Source organism: Plectrocnemia conspersa, unplaced genomic scaffold (genome assembly GCF_051122295.1).
Source record: "Plectrocnemia conspersa isolate PC_06_02 unplaced genomic scaffold, ASM5112229v1 ptg000003l, whole genome shotgun sequence".
In the NCBI taxonomy this organism is placed as follows: Eukaryota; Metazoa; Arthropoda; class Insecta; order Trichoptera; family Polycentropodidae; genus Plectrocnemia; species Plectrocnemia conspersa.
This window is the reverse complement of record NW_028277167.1, coordinates 5,027,959-5,048,630: the sequence shown is the minus strand read 5'-3', so window position 1 is coordinate 5,048,630 and position 20,672 is coordinate 5,027,959. Positions and strand designations below refer to the sequence as shown.

The 20,672-nt window shown below is 30.3% G+C and overlaps 1 protein-coding gene across 1 annotated transcript in view; it reads left to right on the top strand.

The window, feature by feature from the left end:
- Positions 1–19,614, top strand: part of LOC148236417 (uncharacterized) — a 65,900-nt gene extending 46,286 nt beyond the window's left edge. The window contains exons 4-9 of the mRNA XM_088182441.1: positions 14,893–15,594; positions 15,736–15,923; positions 15,999–16,255; positions 18,385–18,510; positions 18,718–18,842; positions 18,915–19,614. Of these exons, the coding sequence (XP_088038567.1) occupies positions 14,893–15,594; positions 15,736–15,923; positions 15,999–16,255; positions 18,385–18,510; positions 18,718–18,842; positions 18,915–18,937 (1,421 nt within the window). The 3' untranslated portion in view covers positions 18,938–19,614. The remainder of the gene's footprint in view (positions 1–14,892; positions 15,595–15,735; positions 15,924–15,998; positions 16,256–18,384; positions 18,511–18,717; positions 18,843–18,914) is intronic.
- The last annotated feature ends 1,058 nt before the right edge of the window (positions 19,615–20,672 follow it).

Below are 20,672 nucleotides of genomic sequence, written 5' to 3'. Positions count from 1 at the left end.
AATGTTAAAAAGACATATGTCTATACATACGTATATACAGGTAATTCTTAAGTCGCTTTACTGTTTAAAAATGAATCACATTTTTGTCCCAAACAAGACAAGCGAACAAAACATTAAAGAGGATATTTCAGCTTTCAGTCAACCACTGACTGTTTGAAAACAAAATGAATATCAAACCTAGCTCTGTCACTGTCACTGGATATCTTTATATTATACATATATAGGAGACTAGGGACAATAACAATTTAAGAAATTTATTTATTATTTATTTGATAAGATAGAATGTAGATATGTTATGTATGTTTCATTCGTGCACACTACAATTGCATATTGTTGTTTATACTATTCCCAGAAATATTTAAAAAAAAAAATAAGCAAATATACTTTATTTTTTTCTGCTCCAAAAATACCCTTAATACTTATAATCCAGAGTAGAACCAGGTGATTCAAAAAATTAAAAGTTAAAGTAAAAATTTTCTGAAATCTTGATTGCGTATATTATAAATATATTATAGAAAAACTGTATATACCGAAGCATTTTACTGTCAATGCAATGGTGCGATCAAAGTGACCGACAAATGCATAAAAATTTCGCTTTGTGACTTTGCATCACAATGGAGCGCGCGAAACATAAAAGAAGAGTGTACCGTTCGATTTGTGAAATTATCGAGCGAAGATCCTCTTGTTTGTTATTTTTTTCAACTGTCAATTTGCTGTTGTACTTGAGGCTTTTGTATGTCAATCAACCCAAAAAATCGGTCAAACTATAATGTAAATAACATGACACCAGGAAGTGATGTGCGATATGTTATTACTGCGGTTATAGGTAACAATAAATTATGTTATTGCGATTTGACACATCATAAACACTTAATAAAGATAAGAATATGACATTTTATTTTATATATAAATATTTACCAGTCGTTCACTTAAACGGTCATAATAACAATAAAAAAATCTTGTTCGAAGACTATTGCTAATGTTTATTTTTCTAAAGATGCTTACACACCGCAAATATTAGCTCAAGAAATTAACAGTCGTTCCGTCGCTTATTTCTTGGGTTTATTTTGTTATGTTTACTCCGATATAAAAAAAAACTAAATACGCAATAGATATATTACATAAAAACAATAATATTTAATACAGTGGTTCTAGACATATTTAATTCTTTAGAAAATAATAATTTTGAATCAAATAAATGAAGGTATCGATGATTACAAGATATATACATATTAAATTTATTACGCTTTTAACACGTATTTGTGAGCCTATGTAAGTCCGATGTTGATCTCAATTAGCCAATTACAGTCCAATGATTGTCAAACCGCATATTCTGTAAATGGTTATAATATTGCTATTGCTTCATTTGTTAAATTTATAAGGATTGCAAAAGCAATTAGAAATTGGCTTGAAATTTGTAACATATTTTTCTTATGTATCATTACAAATTTATATTGTATCCCTGATATTTTTACTAGTTTTACTAAAATCACAAAATGTTGGGAATCATAAATAGGGATTAAATAAATATTTTAGTGCATTAGTTAAATTTTGCCTTCTTTTTTCTATATATTTTTTTTAAGATCAATTATTATATCTTTACTTGATAGAGATTTAAGCTCGGAAAAGTTGCATTGGCTGAGCACAAATTGGAATCACGTCTACAAAGTGTTTCGTCGGGTAATTTCATGAGTTGCAAAACTTCCATAATTTCTGTCATTTTTATTGAGTCATAGAAAAAAATCTGAATTCTTTAAGTGGTTTTTCTATGCTATTTAAATTTAAAAATAAAAATTTTTCTATCGTATTGTGAAGACTATTAGCTTATTTTCTAGCCTATTTCTGTAGATGTACATACTTTTTAGTGGGGATTTTATACATATTGTCACAAATTTTCTAGCTATATTTGCTATATTTATATACAAAAAAAATCCTACTTACCTGTGAATTGACTTATTTTTTTTGAAAGTATGATTCAGAAAATTGAGATGGAATGTACTTAACCCTTAAATACATGGTGTTGCAAATCTGCAACAATTTGTTTAAGTGCTTATAACTCAGTCCACGTTCAATAAATACTCTATTACATAGTGTTACATATGTGTAACAAACGCCGAGCCATTGTATTTTCAAATTATTCTGATAGACGTCTCTGTGCGCATGATAATGCCATTTAAAAAAAATCGTTAGGTGCAGATGTGTCACATTTTTGGGAATTCAAAAATTTGTTTTCATTGGTGCTAGTGGATATGAAACAAAATAAAATTAATTTATATACTCCAAAAAGGTTAGTCTACCATTGTTTATTTATTTTTGATTTCTATTTTTTGTAATAGTTGCATAAAATAAACAATACATGCAGTTGTAGACACTGGCCCATATTGACCGAGAGGAACAGATGCAAAATGCCGAAATGCAATGGAATTTCACAAACAATATGTGAAAAATGTGGAATGGAAATGTGAAAAATTGGTTCAAGAATTGTCACTTGTAAATATTTTTGTATGTTGTTAATTTTGATATATTTTATTCGCGTTCTGCATAGTGTTGCATATTAACAAGCATTTTTTCATAAATATAATCCACAAATAAGCTAAATATATTTTTAATTATTTTTGCCGTCATTTTCAGCTTAATTTTAGTATAAAAATATTTTTATTTTTGAATTTGGAAAAATCATGCATTTAATGCTTAAAGGTCGTTTTTTGTGTACTACCGTCCTCCGAGTATGTTGTGTGTACTTTTTGCAAACACTCGCATTTTTATTTATTTTTGAACGGCAAATGTTTGAAGATTCCGAAACGAAATGTTTCTTAAAACTTACACTGTGAAACAATACTTTCGGACTGTTAAATAGAGATTTCCTGTCTCTTTTCGATACACCGCTCTCACTACTCATTTAGTTTCGAAATGGATTTTTGCAAATTTTGCATCTTAAAAATTGTGTGAAATATATATTTCATATAAAGTAATCAAATATTATATTGAAATTAAAATGACCGAGTACCCGTTATAAATAACAGGGTTTTCGGTTATTTTAAAAGCGTGCAGGTATTCGAGTACCTGGTTCCAGTTCTACCCAGATCAGAAGCCCTACCTGTGCCTGATTGGACGTATACAACGTTTAACGTCTACCATATGATTTGAAATTTCTGCCTTGTGATCAGATATTGTTTTATCAGTGATGTTTAAGTGTTACAGTAACCGCACTGTGTAATAGGAAATCTCTCTATCGACATTTTCCAGAGCTCATGGGCAATATAATGAACGATTAAGACCGTTTTCAGACGGCAATGGAGGCTTACATAAAAATTTCCTCACATGGTCAGTTGTTTACATTTACAACACCCTACAGCTCATCTTAGCCCGAGACGTCTCGGGAATGAGAATGAATTTGTTCGCACGCTCGCCATGGCGGGAACATCCGCAGATATACCTCGCACGTTACTTACGTGTCTGTGGATAATTGAGGAGGTTAATGCCCAACATTAAGGAGATGATGCGACTACGTACATACGCCACGCCAGACATGCGTTGTGTTGATTATGAAGACGACTGCAATTGGCAATGCCGCGAATTCAAAACGGGCACATCGCACTCGTATAGCGTGTACAATATGTAGAAGTCCGAGACGTGTCTCTCTTTAACCCTCGGAGGTCGGAAAACGGAGGTAATTGGTCAGGCAATAATATCGTAATTATGTAATGGTGAGGCTATCGTATTTAAACAGGGGGTATGATCGTGATCTTTGGATCTATGTTATTAAAGACAGATGCAAATTTCGTTTGTATATTATTGTAAATCTACCGTTGTAACAGATGCGTTACAACGTGGTAACAATCAACACGAGATTGTATTGTAACACCAGATTGAAACACTATGGGGCTCGTGCTCCTTGAGGGCCCAATTCTGGAATTAATCATAGCAAAATATATTTATAAAAAAAGTAAAAACCGACCTCAAATAATGAGTCTCAACTAAACTGCAGTTGTTTGAGATGTACCTATATACTAATGTATTTCAGGTACAAGTTCCTTTAGCCCTTTTTTATACAGCGGAACATTGCCTTAAAAAGCACCCACATTCCAGATAATACTTTCACTATAAGCATTTTTATTCAAAGATTGTAGTTTTTTGATGCGACTCTGTTTGTGTTAACTTTATTGTTTTTGAACGTATAAAAAAATATTAGACATGAAAGAAAATATTCAATGATTGTAAATTAGTAACAGTAAAATTAGCAAAGAAATAACGAAAAATCAAAAACAGCACCAGCTGAATTATATAAATCTAATGTTTTTATAAATTGTATTATCTTTACTTTGGCAAATAAATTTTAATTTTAAAATACCTCATTTCAGTAAAATCATGTCGATATACATTTTCACCAGTTAATATATGATTTCAACTTTTCTATATGTAGTAATATATATTATATATTTATTTACTTATCATTATTTTTTACACATAATGTACAAATGTTACAGTGAATAAGTATTTTTCGGTGAAATTATATTTTCACTAGTGAAGTCCAAATACATTTTCACCAGTAGATATATATTTCTGATAGGCGCTAGTGAAATTATATGGTGTTCTAAAATGTCTATGAAAATCGATTTTACAGTTATGAAACGTACATTTTCTGTTCAAAGCTAATGAAAGTTCTAAAACTAATTATAGTGTTAAAACTTTAATTAGGTCAAATCCAAAATACAAACTAAGCCTTCTCTTTTCTCAGATCGCTTTAGAGTCTGTCTGCATTTCGATTTTACACTATGTTTTAAAAATATGATAGCTATCCTTACCGATATTACTGTGGACTTCTAATATGAGAGGGCTGATCAAAGTATATTCAACCGGAATTTTGTCAATAGGAGAGCGCAAAAATAATTTTCACTTCTCAGAAGTCAAAAATTCACGTCAAAAGCAATAAAATCGTGTCGGCGCCGTCACTAAAGAACATATTATTTTTAACAAATAAAATGCGCGAATTTAAAAATATATATAATTTTTTTGGTACTACCGGTAGTATCAAAAATCGATTTTTGCCCCAATACCGGTATTTTTGTAAACCCTACTCACTAATGCATACATATGTACACTAGTTTGATAGAAAAAAGTTCTAAATAGGCTTTTAAAATTAGCTAGAGAAATTTTAACTCAACTGCGATACAAATTTTTGGTACTTTAATTGAAGTTTTAATTGCTAATACCGATCACTTAAATAGGTTGAGTATGAACTGTAACATAAAATTATTTAATTTAGAATTTTTAAGTTGTCTATATTTCAAAATGATCAATCAAATACATCTTATTCAAATATGTTCTATCAGTAAAAACACACAAAGATATTTTGTGTCAAAAAATCACTTTAAGCAGAATAACATTAAATATGTTTTCACAGAGGCAGTTTTTAATATGGATACTATTGACTTCGCCTGTTTCTGTTGCTTAAATATAGAGAACTTTTTCTTAATTAAAATTGATCAATGCCTACTTAAAAACTAACCAACTGCTAACAGTCATAACTCCATGGGTTAAAATTTTACATAAAAGTTTGCCACGTATAAAACGTTTAAAAGCAAAACTTGCATAAAATGTAAAAAAAAATAGTTTTTTGCTTCAAAACAAGCGATGTATCAAATCGATCGGACCCCCATATAAGCCTTTTTGAGACTTGTAATAAAGTTAACGCTCTTAATTCTTTTGTTTTAATGATTAAAAATTTAATTTTTGTCATCATTAAGCATCCCCATAATATTTGGTATGAAAAAATGGAGGCAATTTTAAAAATTTAAAGTATCATAACTTCGTAGGATGAAATCCTACTAAAAAGTGTTTCATACAAAAAGTGTTTAGAAGCTAAATCTGCATCGAATTATTATATTTATTTTATTAAAATCCTGCTGAAGCAGGATTTTAATAAAATAAAAGATAGACCCATTTAACATAATTTAGAAATAAATAAATTAAAATAAAAATAAAAAAAAATCAAATATACCATTAAACAAATAACCGATGCATGTTTTTCATTAAAAATGTTTTATTTTCTATATATATTATAGACACAGTGTTGATAAAAGAGCTGTTTTTTAAAGTGGCGTAAGGCAATTTTTGGAAAAAAATGAGCGTATAGTAGTTTTGGTCAGATAATGATGTCCTCTATTTATATTTAAAATTACACAGACAGTGTTTCATAATATCATTATAAATGAATTAATAGAAGTTGAACTGTAAAAGTGTAAAAGTGGAATTATTCTATTTGTAATAATCATAAAATATGAGTCTACTGCCTTACAAACCTCATATTCACCATAATTACCTCACTATGTTGAGTGTAAAATAGAATAAGTTTGTTATTTTTAGTATTTTACTATTCATACTTGTTTATTTATAGATTCATTATTATATAACTGCAATTATTTCTTAATAAACTCGATTATTTGTATTCTTACATGTCTTCATTTCAATTAATATTTTTTAGCAATCGGAGAATATTTTCTTTGTATAATAAGCTATTTTGGCAATTTTTAGGCAATCAGGGAATATTTCCTTTTTCATAAAATTATTGAATAATTTTACTAGAGTAGGAGCAATAAGACTTCTAATTATTATTGTTGTTTTAACTGTTATGCCATCGGTAATAAACGCCGAGTTATTTTTTAATTTGTTTGACTTCTTCTAATTTAATTTAGTGAAAATAAATAGATCTATATGTGATAGTGTTTATATCATCAATGTTAATGATAAATATTTATTAAATTCATCGGCTGTTAAATCTCAATTGATATTTAAAAAAAGTTGATTTAATATTTTTTTTCCTATAAGCAGCTACAGCATTTCTAGCTTGATATTTTTTCTGGGTTAAGCTTCCATTTGTGATAACAAATATTTATATTTTTAATCAAGTTGTTTAAATGCTCATCAAACCATGGACCAATCTTAAAATACAATTTATTAATTTGAAATCATCTTCATATCGCCTACTTATAAGATAGAAACGTAAAAGTTTTTGTATAGTAAAAAACAAATTAAGTTACTATCTTTAAGTCGAATATATGCTAATTGTTTTTAAGCTCATTACTATATGATTGTGTTTAATTTTATTTAGCCATATCCAAGTACAATTAAACATAGCAATAAATTATAAAACGAGCCTTAATGATATTTGAAAAAAAATTAAAGACTAGTCTATTCACAAGTATTTTTACCAAAATTATTTTTGATTTTATGATCTCCATTGAATGTCATAGATGAAACTGGTTGAGTTTACTTACAATATGTAATATTGTTTATTATGTGAAGTTTAAACACATATTTTATAAATATCACTTTTCAATTTTATCTCATAAAGTGAAAAAAAATAACGGTATTAAAAATATATTATATTGTATTAAAAACCTCTCTTTAATATGATCTACGGGATGTTTTATTGCATATTTGCGCAAGTTATGAATTTGTCTTCATCAGTCTTTAAAAGCATATGGAAGTTCATAAAGTAAACAATACATAATTGCTGCTTCTTTAAAATAAACTACTCACTTAGCACATTGCTTGTTCAAGTATCATAGACGTCTCATCTTATGCTTAATTAGCATTTCTTATTTTTATAAGCATAGTTATTATGTTGTTATTTCTCTAAACTGTACATTCTGTAGTTTTATAAAACAATGGGCAACTTGAAAAATATTTAAGCGTACTTATCGAAAATTTTGTGGTAATCGCACGTTACTCGTACTATAATTTCCTTCTATTGTATTCAAATTTATAATGCAAAATTTCGTTTTTCCTCTTAACACTTACGCTATTAACATATTTATATATATGCGCTTTGAATACATGGTATATGCATTTATGGTAGTTATATTCTAAAACATCATTAAAATAATGCATGGCATTAGTTGTAATAATAACGGAAATATTTCTAAAACTAATTTCAATAAGAAAGCTCATATTAATATGTATTTAAAAAGTCTAGAAAACATACATATGTATATAGCCTCGATAGGGTTAAAGCCCACTCACACTGGACACGCGCACGTTCGCGTCTTGTACCGCTACTTTTTGCGGCCCAAAACGCCCACTAAAAGCCTTTTCATTCATTCATTCATAACGTCTTTGTACAATACCAACAATCGCGTAATATCATATCATTTTGTCATCATCATCAACCTCCATGTGTCACGGGCTAACGAGCTCCACTTCGCTTTTGCACACACTGTGACTGTCTCGACGTTACTGGGTAAATGTGTCTGAGCCATTTGTCAAACAACGACCGAAGACAATTGATTTAAACCGGTCGCGTTAACTCTTTGAAATTCGGTTAAAAGGCAGTCGTGCTTGCGGACAGTTAAATTTGAGTTGGTTAAAATCAGCATTAAATAAAATTTGATGTGCTATGAGATATTCGCGCAATTGACAGCTATATTATTTTATTTCATTAAATCAAAAACATTTTTTTATGGTATCATAAAATAATCTTTTGTAATTTACAATCACCAGTAAGCATTGCCCAGCATTTTTTCATAGCTCTTCTTAAGCTAATGAGTTATGTATTATATATAGATAAACAAATCAACGATGTATAAAAAGCGAGATTTATTATGTTCCATTTATTATAAGCAAAAGAACTGCTACTGAAATGTATCGTATGTTTCTTTTTATGAACAGTTAGAATTGTATTTTGCATTTAAAGCAGGAACTAATGACGTTCATGACAAAGAAAAAATCCGTTATAAAATAATTTTATATGCATTTAAAGAACTTTATATGTTCTCAAAAATTATATTTCCAAGTAATATATAAATATATGTTTTAGTCAATCCCAAAAATAATGCTTAAAAAATATTTTATTGACTTCATATATACATATGTAATATTTACCGAATATTCTCTGTACTTTAAATAAAACATCCCGTTTCAAAAATATATATCCCCTAAAGTAAATATTAGGATTTACTTATGTTGGGAAAAGGATAAAGAAAATCGCGTGACTTCAGTAGCAAATTGTCATTCAACTCTATTTAACTTTGGGCTATTACAACAAAAAGTATTAAAGATTAGATTATGTTGGTATAATACTGTAAGTTAAATGGATTCGTTATGTAGATTTTCGGAAATGTCGCATGAAATTCTGACAAATAGTCGAACGAATTTTTTATGTTTATTTAATACGAAGCAATATAAACTATTGATTATCAAATTTGACTGTTGAATCAATTATAATAAAGTTTAACCTTTATTCTAAACCTTAAAAAAATATTTATTAATATTGTAATAACACTATCTTTTATATTTTGTCCAAACACATATTTTTATACATGTGTGAGAAACAGTCGATTTTTTATTTTTATTAAATAATTAAAATGTTCATTTATCACTGTATTGTGCGTGTTCATTACATCTGTAAATAATCTACGATAAGCACATTATGTATAGAATTTTTATCGACTTTAGAGGTAACGATATTATATTACCTAAAACTTTCACTAAGCCAACACTAATTTATACATATAACTGAAAATATTAACATTATTTTAACAAATTTATTATCAGCAAAGTAACTTATAAATTTCTCCTATTTTAGATTAAATATTTAAATTAAAGTGTAATGTCCGATTTTTTTAAGTTTTATTTTATACCACACAGTGACACGAGTGAGCGATTTTGCTCCAGCGGTCGGGATCGGGATTATCTATTTTGTATCTTATTTTGCACACAACATTAAATTACACTACTACACGTTCTACTTGTGTGGAATACAAAACCTTCAAGCGAAAACCGAACATACAATATTATAAATTTTAAATAATATAAAAACAATTAACGTCATTCGTAAGTTCGTAAATTTACCAGTTATAAAAATACACTATTTCTAAAATTTAACTGCTGTTTATTTCACATTTTAAAATTATTTTTATAATATTTAAAATTAGCGATATTGTACATCAGTGACTCCTTAAAGTGCATATTTTCTAACTCCGCTTTTGGGTTAAAATGACGTAACAATGTTATATTGTACCTTTAATCGAAATAAATATTCTCAAAAACTTTCCTATTTTCAAGTTGTTTATTTAGTTTTTTATTTCTCCTGTAAACTTGTCAAATATGGAATTAGCAATTTTACACTTTAAGCCATCGATATTTGTCTTTCGCTTAAAGGTTTTATAGCAGTAACAGTATTTTTAGGCATAACTTTCAAAATTATAATAATTAGGTCTTTACACTAATAGGAAAATACATAAGTGCAGAAACAGATGTCAAAGCCTCAATACATCTTTCATAAATGTTTGTTAATTAATAGTCTTAGTTGTCATCATAACGTCGTGTATTTTTCATGTTCATTACATATTTAATTAACATTGACTTTGTGTTTGCATCCACAGGATAATATTTTAATGTAACTGTGAAGAGAAAGCTCTAAAGTAACCTGTAACCTATAGAGACCAGAAAAAAAATAGATCAGTGATTTTGAACTTTACGGTTGATTAGTGATTAGAAAAAATGTAATAATTAGGTCTTTACATTAATAGAAAAAATAACATAGCTAAAATTAGGACTAATAGGAACTAAGGAATTTTCTGCGAATGCATATTTTATATCATTAAAAATGCTGTCATTAAATTTTCTAACTAGATGTCTGAACCTTAGGGGTTAGACAGAACGTTCTTTCATTGATCCGTGAGACAATTGCCAATAACAGCTGATGCTATTTAACAAAAACAAGTTTAGGATTATCGTAAAATAAAAATAGCCCTAAATCGTTTGGCATTCTGCCGATTTCCATGCGTAATTGCTTCTTATCGGAGCGGGTTCTTAGATCACCAATGAAAAAATAAAACCGCCGGCCGGTTAAAATAATATAAAATCACAAAAAAAATGTTGGTCAATCAAATACTTTCGATCTTCCGAGAACGAATGTATATTTTCAAACATCTGGCATGAACATCTTTGGAAAGGCTTCTTATCTGAGTGTCTACTTTTATTACTTACACAAAAATAAGGCTAGTTCGAGTGTTAAAAATTTGTAAACAATTTGTCATTCCTATTAAAATCAAGAAGTATGCATATTAGGCATGAACCCGCCATTGCTTATGCTGATAAACTTTTTTAAATATTCGTACAAATTTAATTTTATATAATAATTATTTCTCGAGAAAAAATAATTCTCGATTTGAATTATTTCTCGAGAAGAAACTCTAATTGCGTCAATATAGAAAGCTACTGTATGATGTCAGCATTCTTAAAACAAATTTGATACAGTAAATTAGTGTGGATCGTATTTTAAAGATACTGGTGGTTATGATTAGGATATAAGAAGGCGAATCGATTTAGGTAAAAGGGTCATGGCTTGTCTAGATAAGATTTGTAAATGAAAAAACTTATATTCTAAAAATATTATCGCCTTCAAGACGAGGTGCTGGCAATAAATGCAACAAATCATATTTATAGAAATTGACATCAATCGTATATCTATACCGTGCGGAAAGTCTTGAAATTTTTGCCCACGTTGTTTTTGGTGATTGGAAAGGAAACAAGTCATTGGGACGATTATCATCAAGGAAGGGCTAAAAAATTTAAATAATCGGATTTTTCATTAACTGGTGTTAGATGCTACGATATTTACAAATAGATGCATTGTAGTTATAAATTATTATATTCTTAAAAAGCGTACTTATAAATTTAACAAATATAAATTACTGCCAAAAATCCGTTGCTTAGACATTCTCCTTCTCAGATTGTTAAGTTTCCATATATGACATTAGACAGTTTGAACATACTAAACAAGTCTATAATTTAAAATTAATCATCCAAACACGTCTATGTCGTTATTTCGACGACATATACGTTTCATAGTTAAACAGCGCAGTTAATATATCATTAATGTCTCCTATGCGGCACCGCACCTTACCGTTAACTGCGTTTCGATCGACGCAGTATTACCACACGATAGATCCGTTTAAAAAACACATCCTGCAATCATCCTCATCGCACGTAACCGTTAATGGCATTGCACAATTACGGGTACGTAATCGCCAAAAAATCTAGCCAACGATAGATAATTCAATTTGAATACACGCGCAGCCAAATTCTTGAACTAATTTTCGGTTCAATGGCGATTCGTCAAAAGGCCTGGTGTGACAAATTCGCTTCGGACACGCATACCTCATTGCGGGTTATCGGTTTAACAGTATTCACATACGTAAAAAAATTTGCTCTTTTGTATTCAAAGTGTCAAACCGACGAGAAAACGTGCCCCATGAATGACCATCTCATAACAAAGTGAACCATGCGGGCAATAACGAAATGGGGACACAGTCCGATGTTGTTTCATAGTTGTTACTCTAATGCAATTTTAACCGTTCGATTATGGCAAGTTGGTAAAAAATGTGTAAATACTTCTTAATCAATCTTCGTCTCGCATAATCGCGAACTCTCGGTGCTAATGGCTCCTCCACGGACAAAACACAGCGAGATTTTAATGATTCGATGTAGCTATGGCGATTAAAGTGCTTTTTTTTAATTCAACACAATTCACAATGTGATATCTCGAAACAAATCGTTATCGCGTTACATCTTAATTTTATACAACATGATATTTTCGCAATTTTATATATTATAGAAGCTTTAGATTAAAAAATATGATAAGAGATTTTTTTTATCTCTATTATATCCGTGGCAATAACAACCCATTTTAACACTGACAGCTGACATATTATAAGATATCGAAGCGCCACTTTATATACTTTATTTTTTAAATGAATACATAAATAAGTTCTAAACAACAAATTGCTAAAAAAATACGCTTTATGGCCTACTGAATTTTTATGTTTTCACAATCAATACAATATACTTAAAAATACTAACACCCAAAAACTATTTAGCTTTTATCATGCACGAAAGCGCAAGCAAGCAACCTCGCGGTCAGGAGCGGGGCTCGAGGAAAAAATGAAATTTTTCATTCGCGAATTGGTAAAAGTGTCTTATGGAAGCTTCTAACGGATTTATATATTTTATGGAAGTGTACTAAGTACACAATTTACGAGATTATAATGTTAGGGGAAATTGATAAACTGATAATTCAGAAGCCGCGGGTTCGGGTTCCATGACTGAATTTTATAAAAATGCGCAATTTTAAATTTTTATTCATAAAATATTTAAAATCGCTCTACACTGATTTATAAACTTTGATTTTAATCTGGTAATTGACAATTGATTACTTTAATTTATATTGATTGCGGGTTGTGTCTTTAGGTGCATTCTATCATACTATCCACCATCCCTCTATTTTTTATTTTGGCACCGACTGTATTCTTTGTCCAAGTTATTTTTGCAAGTGCTTCTAGTTTAATAAATTTATGTTTGTAGTTAGTTTTATATGCTTTTAGCAAGTCTTTATGATATTATGAATACATTACAAATTTAGTTAATTGTTAATTACTATTAAATATTTATTCAATGTAAAACATTGTTATTAGAAATAAATAAAAAATATAATTTATTAAAAATAAATTTATATTTGCTATGATTTTGATTTTAATTTAATTTAATATAGAAAAAGTAACGTATACTTTATCTAAGCAACAAAAATATTCTTATATTTAGTTTTATAGACATTTATGTTGCCCTAACTAAAACTTATTACTACATATTCAAAATCCAGAATCCATAATATAACATTAAAAAAATACATTTCTGATGATTAAATTTGATTTGAAAAATGTTAAATTTGGAGTTTAAAACCTCTATATATTATTAGTTATATTGTGTGTATTTATTTTTTACCTACTTTATCTATAATAAACAGTGTCTTTCTAATTGCATTCACTACTGCGTATATGTTGTTATTTGTATGTATGTAATTCTGACTGCAGGGAAGGATAATAATGTGTGATTCGATATGCTACCCATATTTTCTCTAGACCATATGTATAAAGTAGTATTTATTACGTATTAATAAAAAAAGTTAAGACCAAGTTGTAAGTATGACGGTTAAGACCAAGAAATAAGATTAACGGCCAACGATCTTTCTATTTGTTTTCGATCGCCTACTAAATGTTATAAATTACGCTCTTCATTTTGATTTCGATGCCCTTGGAAGCAAACCTGGTGTGTAACATTTATTTCAATGCATATATTGCCACTTTAAAATAGTTGTAGACATCAATTATTGGACAGGTGAGCAGGCATTGATCCATCAGGGGGGAAAGGCACATTTTTAACCATATTTCATATCATACTTTTTATTATTAAAGTTATTTACAACTTCTTAAGCCTTATTAATTCTTGTTTAATAATATATAATTTGACTCATAAGCGCTAGTAAAATTAAATGATGCTCTAAACTGTCATTCAAATGCGATTTGACTGTTTTGCTGTTTATTCCCAAACATTATAAAAGTTTCTAAACTATAAATAGTTTTCGAATTTATTTTAATAGTTTTAGATTTAAATTTAAATAACAAATCGACGTTTCAATGACAGTCTAGAGCAGCATAATATTTCACTAACGCCTATCAGTTATAGTATATTATCGCTAGTAAGTATATATCTGAAACGCTAGTGAAAAAGTAGCTTGATTGTAACATACAATTAAAATAAATTTATAAGCTAACGTTTACAACATTATCTCTATTAATTATATTTTTTTAATTATTTAAGATTTAAGGGCTTTAAACATGTTTAAGGGCTTTAAACATAACATGTTTAAAGCCCTTAAACCTTGCCTACCTTAATGGTCAAAGATGCTTTTAAAAGGGGAGTTATGTAATATATAAGTAAAAAATATTATATGAGTGTATCTTAAATAAAAGCCATTGATTTAAACTACCGTAAAACACACCAAAAAGTATACATTCCGTTATTGTTGATTGTGCATATTTTCTTTTTTAGCCGCTCGTCCAGGACAGGTTTGCTACAGCAATGCCCATTGCCGTCTTTGGGACAACGAGAGCCGTTGTGAATTCCTCATCCCGAACTTATTCGGAAGATGTGGCTGCAACGCGCCTCTGAAGCACGTAGGAGACAGATGCGTGGATGAATACACACTCCTCAATCAAGTGGTAGAAAAGCATCCACCTTCAACGGCAGCTCCAAACAACAACGTCCCAATTGGACCGACATCGCCACCTCAAGAAACTTCTCCACAAGTCGTATCCACTAACCAACCAACAAACTCCCAACCGAGTACCGCAGATTTAGCCACCACCCTCAACCAATACCCTATAGCTCCAAATTCGGAGATATCTAAATCTGAGAACGATATAGACTCGGATAAGACCCACGAGTCTTTCCTGGTGTTCGATCTGAAAACTTCTTCGACCACCGAAAAGTATCAACCTAACATTCCACTGTCGCATCCCGGCAAGCATGGGTACGACACAATGCTGAAGTTGATCGCCGATGATTTAAACTTAGAAGATCTAGATTCGAACAACCAGCCTTCGTATTCCGTGACGCGAGAACAGGGAATGAGCGTCACGACTTTGGGCATTGACACATCGACGAGAACTACTACAATTGAGCCTCTAGCTGCACACAAAACACTGTCAGCTACGACCAATGTCCAGAAAAAGAAACCTTTCAAGAAATATGGTAGCTATTATATCTTTATTTTAATTAAAAATATTTGTATATTGCATATTTCAGATAATTTCCTTAATTAGATATTGAATCAAAAATATTCATTCGTATCAAATTTTAAACTGTCTATAAAATCATTCGCCTATATTTCAGGACCGCAAAGAATACGTTTAGAAACAGGAGCATTGTCTCTAGGACTTCCATGTTCCAATGACCAGCAATGTATGGGCGCAGATAGCAATTCCAGATGCATATCTGGCAGATGCGACTGCCTTTACAATTCCAACTCGACCGACTCTTGTTCTGCTGCCGACACGGGCTGCCTGCCAGGAACTTTCCAGGTATGATTTTTAACGGCCACGCAATCTCATCAATGCTTTTGTTCTAATCATCTAATGCTCCGCGGATAATTTCAGTGCCGTTCCACCGGTGCGTGCATCAGCTGGTTCTTCATCTGCGACGGCAGAGTGGACTGCGCCGACGGATCCGACGAGGAATGCGCCGGTGCCAGGTGTCCGATCGGATCGCTGAGATGCGGTGTGACCAGGAGAAGAAGACCAGGATTCGCTAGACAGGCCACTAAGTGCATACCGAGATCAGCGAGATGCGACGGCAACAAAGATTGCCCTAATGGCGAGGACGAGAGGAACTGCAGAGCGACGGCGAAGAGGAGGTGATTATTGTGATTGCGTGAATGTGCTTGTTTATCGGCTTGATCTGAAATGAACTTCAAAACAATGTCTCTAATTTTTCATCTGCAGCTTCAATCATCGTGTATTTTTTTATGAATGAAACTGAAAATAATTGTATTTAATGACAATCTAATTATCCTTAACAAGCGAGTCGTATCTGAAAAACATTAAAAATACTAAGATAATTAGTTGTGAGATAACTTAATTGCAACCCTTGCAAAACAATAAAATCCTTAGGCGATGGAAAAACTCTAATTTTACCGTTAAATCATCTAGCAGATATAACAGTAATAAATATAACTAGTATTATAAATTCCTTAGTTTATTCACTCTTGCATTACAGTTACAAAATAAGGCATTTACTATTTTTAATCGTATTGTTTTAACAATATTTTTATGGTGCTGTCACCTTTTACAGATGGTTAATTACTTATTCATAATAAGTACGCTATTAAATAAAATTCTTCTGCGTTTAGAGAAATGGTTGCTGGATTTAGAATAATTTGATATAAATTTAAAATACCAGAGAGCTGAATTTCTCAAAGCATTTTTCTAAATATAAATACTAAATCTTTCTAAATTTTGGCAAATAGTATAGTAAAATTACCCTGAAGCACAATAGTAGTCTTCCATAAACGATCTGGTGAAATTTTGCAATGACAACTTATATCTATTGTAAAAAATAGTTCGACCCCAATGTAAAACTGAGCTATTGAATGCCGATATAAAATAGTAACTATTTTTGCACCTCAATCAAATTCTCCGAATCAAATATAAATGTTATAAATTACTTGTACCTAACTATGATAGATTTCTGTCAAAATTACACTATAATTTAAAAAAAATAGTGTAACAAAAATTAAATCGATATCTGACTAGATAGTTTTCTAAGTGATTATACGAAATATCTGCTTGTATACAAATTGTGATATTTCGTAGATTTAGTGAATAGTATATAGAATAATAACAATGCGAAATAACCTTGTAGATTTTTTTTTTAAATAAACATGTGCGGTACATATGCTCGTCTATGTTCGGTACAAGAGTTAAAATACGGACATTGAATGTATGCCATAAATAAATATTATAATATAGATATGTGCTATATCGCTTGTTACCGTAGTTCTGTGTCTCAAAGTCAAAATTGAACTGCATGATCAAAGAGGAAGCAGCTGCTTTTCTCTGACATTTTAAGATTTTTATGTCGATTCTATAGAAGCTCAACTAACTGTGAATTCCGACTAAACTCGCATATATTCTTGTCGGAACATTATTTATTAGCAGCGTTACAGTTTATATAAGATGGGGGATGTAGGAGGAGATCAACAACCCTACTCTTCCTCGATTCCTAACCGATCTGGATGATTATGTTTTGAACGGTTTATATACTCTGGGCTCATATTTGTGCCCACGATAGATTTCGTTTTTGCCTTAATTTTATAAATACCAACTCTGAACATTCCTTTTAGACAGGCCGCTAAAACACCTTTTTACAAGTACCGGAACGAGGTTCTGATGCGTTTCAGATCTATTCTATGCACACTTTGCTTAACTACTATTATACTCTTTCTGTGGTCACCATACAGTTGTATTTGTCACTATTTTTCGGGGTTGATCTACTTTTTTTAGGTCCTAAATGCGTAAATTTAATTAATAATTTAATACAATTATGTAGTTTATTTGCCTTAATAAAAAAATATATATGTAGTTCTTTTGAATTAATATAAATTTTAATATTATTCGCTAAATATTATTAATGGTGTATTATATTTTAATGTATATCAGCTCATGTTTTAAATGTAATGGGCTGATAATATATGGGATGGAGCAACTTAGTTTTTGTCTGGGGTACGTAATGAACTGGATCTAGCCCTACATGACCAAATGACCTTTAGAAGTCTGAGAAAAGTATTCCTTTCACCTCAACCTAATCTGGTCCAGCCATGAATTCACCATAAATCTCCATGAATTGTAATTAAAGCTTTGCAATTAAAATAAGGGCCTTGTAGCGTATATTTTCTGATTTATTATTTATCTTTATTTTATCTAATTTTTATCTTCAGTTCAATATATCTTTCATAAAAATAAATTAAATTATTTTTCATTTCAGTTGTCCGAAATACACATTCCAGTGTGAAAACGGAAAATGTCTACCAGAGTACGAATTTTGCAACGCCATCTTATCGTGTGGAGACGGATCTGATGAACCTTCCCATTTATGCAATGAAAACACAAGGTTCGTAACATGGCTAAATATATAAAAAATATTTTAATTAAAAAATCCACCGCTAGGTGGCTACTCTCGCTCGTTAAATTAAAAAAATGCATTTTTTTAATTGCTCGTTAGTTTTCCATTAATTAATCTAATGAATTCTACATTATAATTATTGCAGTGACCTTCAGCGAAACGCGAGTCCTTAATAAAAACCAGTTTTATTTACAGTGTGGAAGTCGGAAAACAATGTCCGCTGAGATGTGCCAACGGACGCTGCAGATCAACAGCAATTGCATGCTCCGGAAAAGATGGATGTGGTGATAACAGTGACGAAGTATCATGTTCAGTTTGCAGTATGAATAATTTGCTTTTATCTTGCTTTTATTTTATCCAAAGCAAAAAATAATACATTATCTTTATTTCAGGATGTCCAGCTGTGTCGCAATAATATAGTATAAAAAGTTGGAACAGTATGAAACAAATCACCATGTAACATACCTATTGTCTTTAAAAAAATCACACTAACCTTCATAGATACTATTTATCGAGTCTAAATGTGATTTGTTATAAATAGACCCTGGCGTTTCACGTTTAAAAAATATGAACCTGAGTAATGCGTATTTCAATAAATACAGCAACTTTATAAATCCATAATTTGAATGTTATGAAAAACTTCCGGGGTCTAGTAATATGAGTTGTGTAGAACGACGACCGTAATGTGACATAAATAATACATATTATTAATATAAGCGTATTATAGTTAATATTATTCATGTGAAATTTCATATATTTAATTAATTTTATCATAATTATAACAGCGAGTTTTTTATTTGACTGATTAACGAATTATTTAATAATTATCTTTGTAAATATTTTATAATAATAGGTATATAAGTTTTAACGGATACGCTTCGAAAAGCATTTGTAAGATATTATGTGTGTATTTATATTATAAAATAGTATTTATTTGAAGTTTTTTAAATAATTATTTATTGTTACGGTTTAAGTGCGATATAGTATGTAGATTGTGTCAGAGTTTAGTCAAATAGTGAATTGAAATTGTTGTAATCGTTCGATGATTGTATTAGATGAATATAAAAATTAAATATTTAGTTCAAAGTGTAATTCTGATTTATTTTTCACTGTATGATTTAATAAATACCTCCAATATACTGTAGTGACATAAATATAGATATTAATTTACAACACAATAATCATATAAAGGATTAAATTTCATCTATAAGGCCAGACGTGCATTAGCAATTTAATCTCACAATAGTCACCAAAATGGAACCCATTATTTTAAATGAAAGTGCACGCATATGCTACTCAAAAGTCACGGCGATTATTGAGTCGGATATGCGTGCACTTAATTTTAAAATTAGTAACATTTTAGCGACTAAACAATCGCGCGATTAAAAATCGCAAGTGCGCACCTGGTCTTACAAGTTAATTGTTTAATTTGATTAAATTAATACATAGCTATGTTAATTGCTGAGTAACCGTCTGGTCTTGAATATAACTCACTCGGTCCATCACAATGTCACTCTGCTTAAAAACATTTATAGAACAAAGCCCCAACGGAATGCAAAAACGACATACTCCCGATTGCGTCGTTATAACCCTCAATCGATAAACACCAATAAAATTTAATCCGTTATATATAATTCATACGTAGATAGGTATTAGGTATGTATATGTCTATAGAGTAAAGCTGGGGTAGATTGACAAACTTTTTCTTAGATAATAATAATAAATAATAATTTCTCTACAGTTACAAATTCAGATTTATTGAATTTGTAGCTGTAGGGAATATAAATCAGTGCGATATTTTTATGGATTTTAAATTCCATTTTGTACGCTCGGGATAAGGATGCCGGTTTGTTATTGTGTGCGTGTACATGTATATGCGAGGGAGAAGCGATGTAGCGTGTATTTCGCTGTCTCGCATTCGCTTTTAAGGACAGTGGCTGATTCGTCAACGCTGGTATTCGTCATTAAAGTGCAATGTGGCACAGAAGTTCGATCTTCTCTAGTGATTTATTTTAAATAATTTTGTGTTGATATTGGTTTAACCCAGATATGCCCACTGTCCCATGGGTAGGTCACTAACTTGTGCCACTGTTTTTTATTTATAAATTAAATTTCAAGAGAACAAAATTTCTTGGGCATATCTGGGTTAA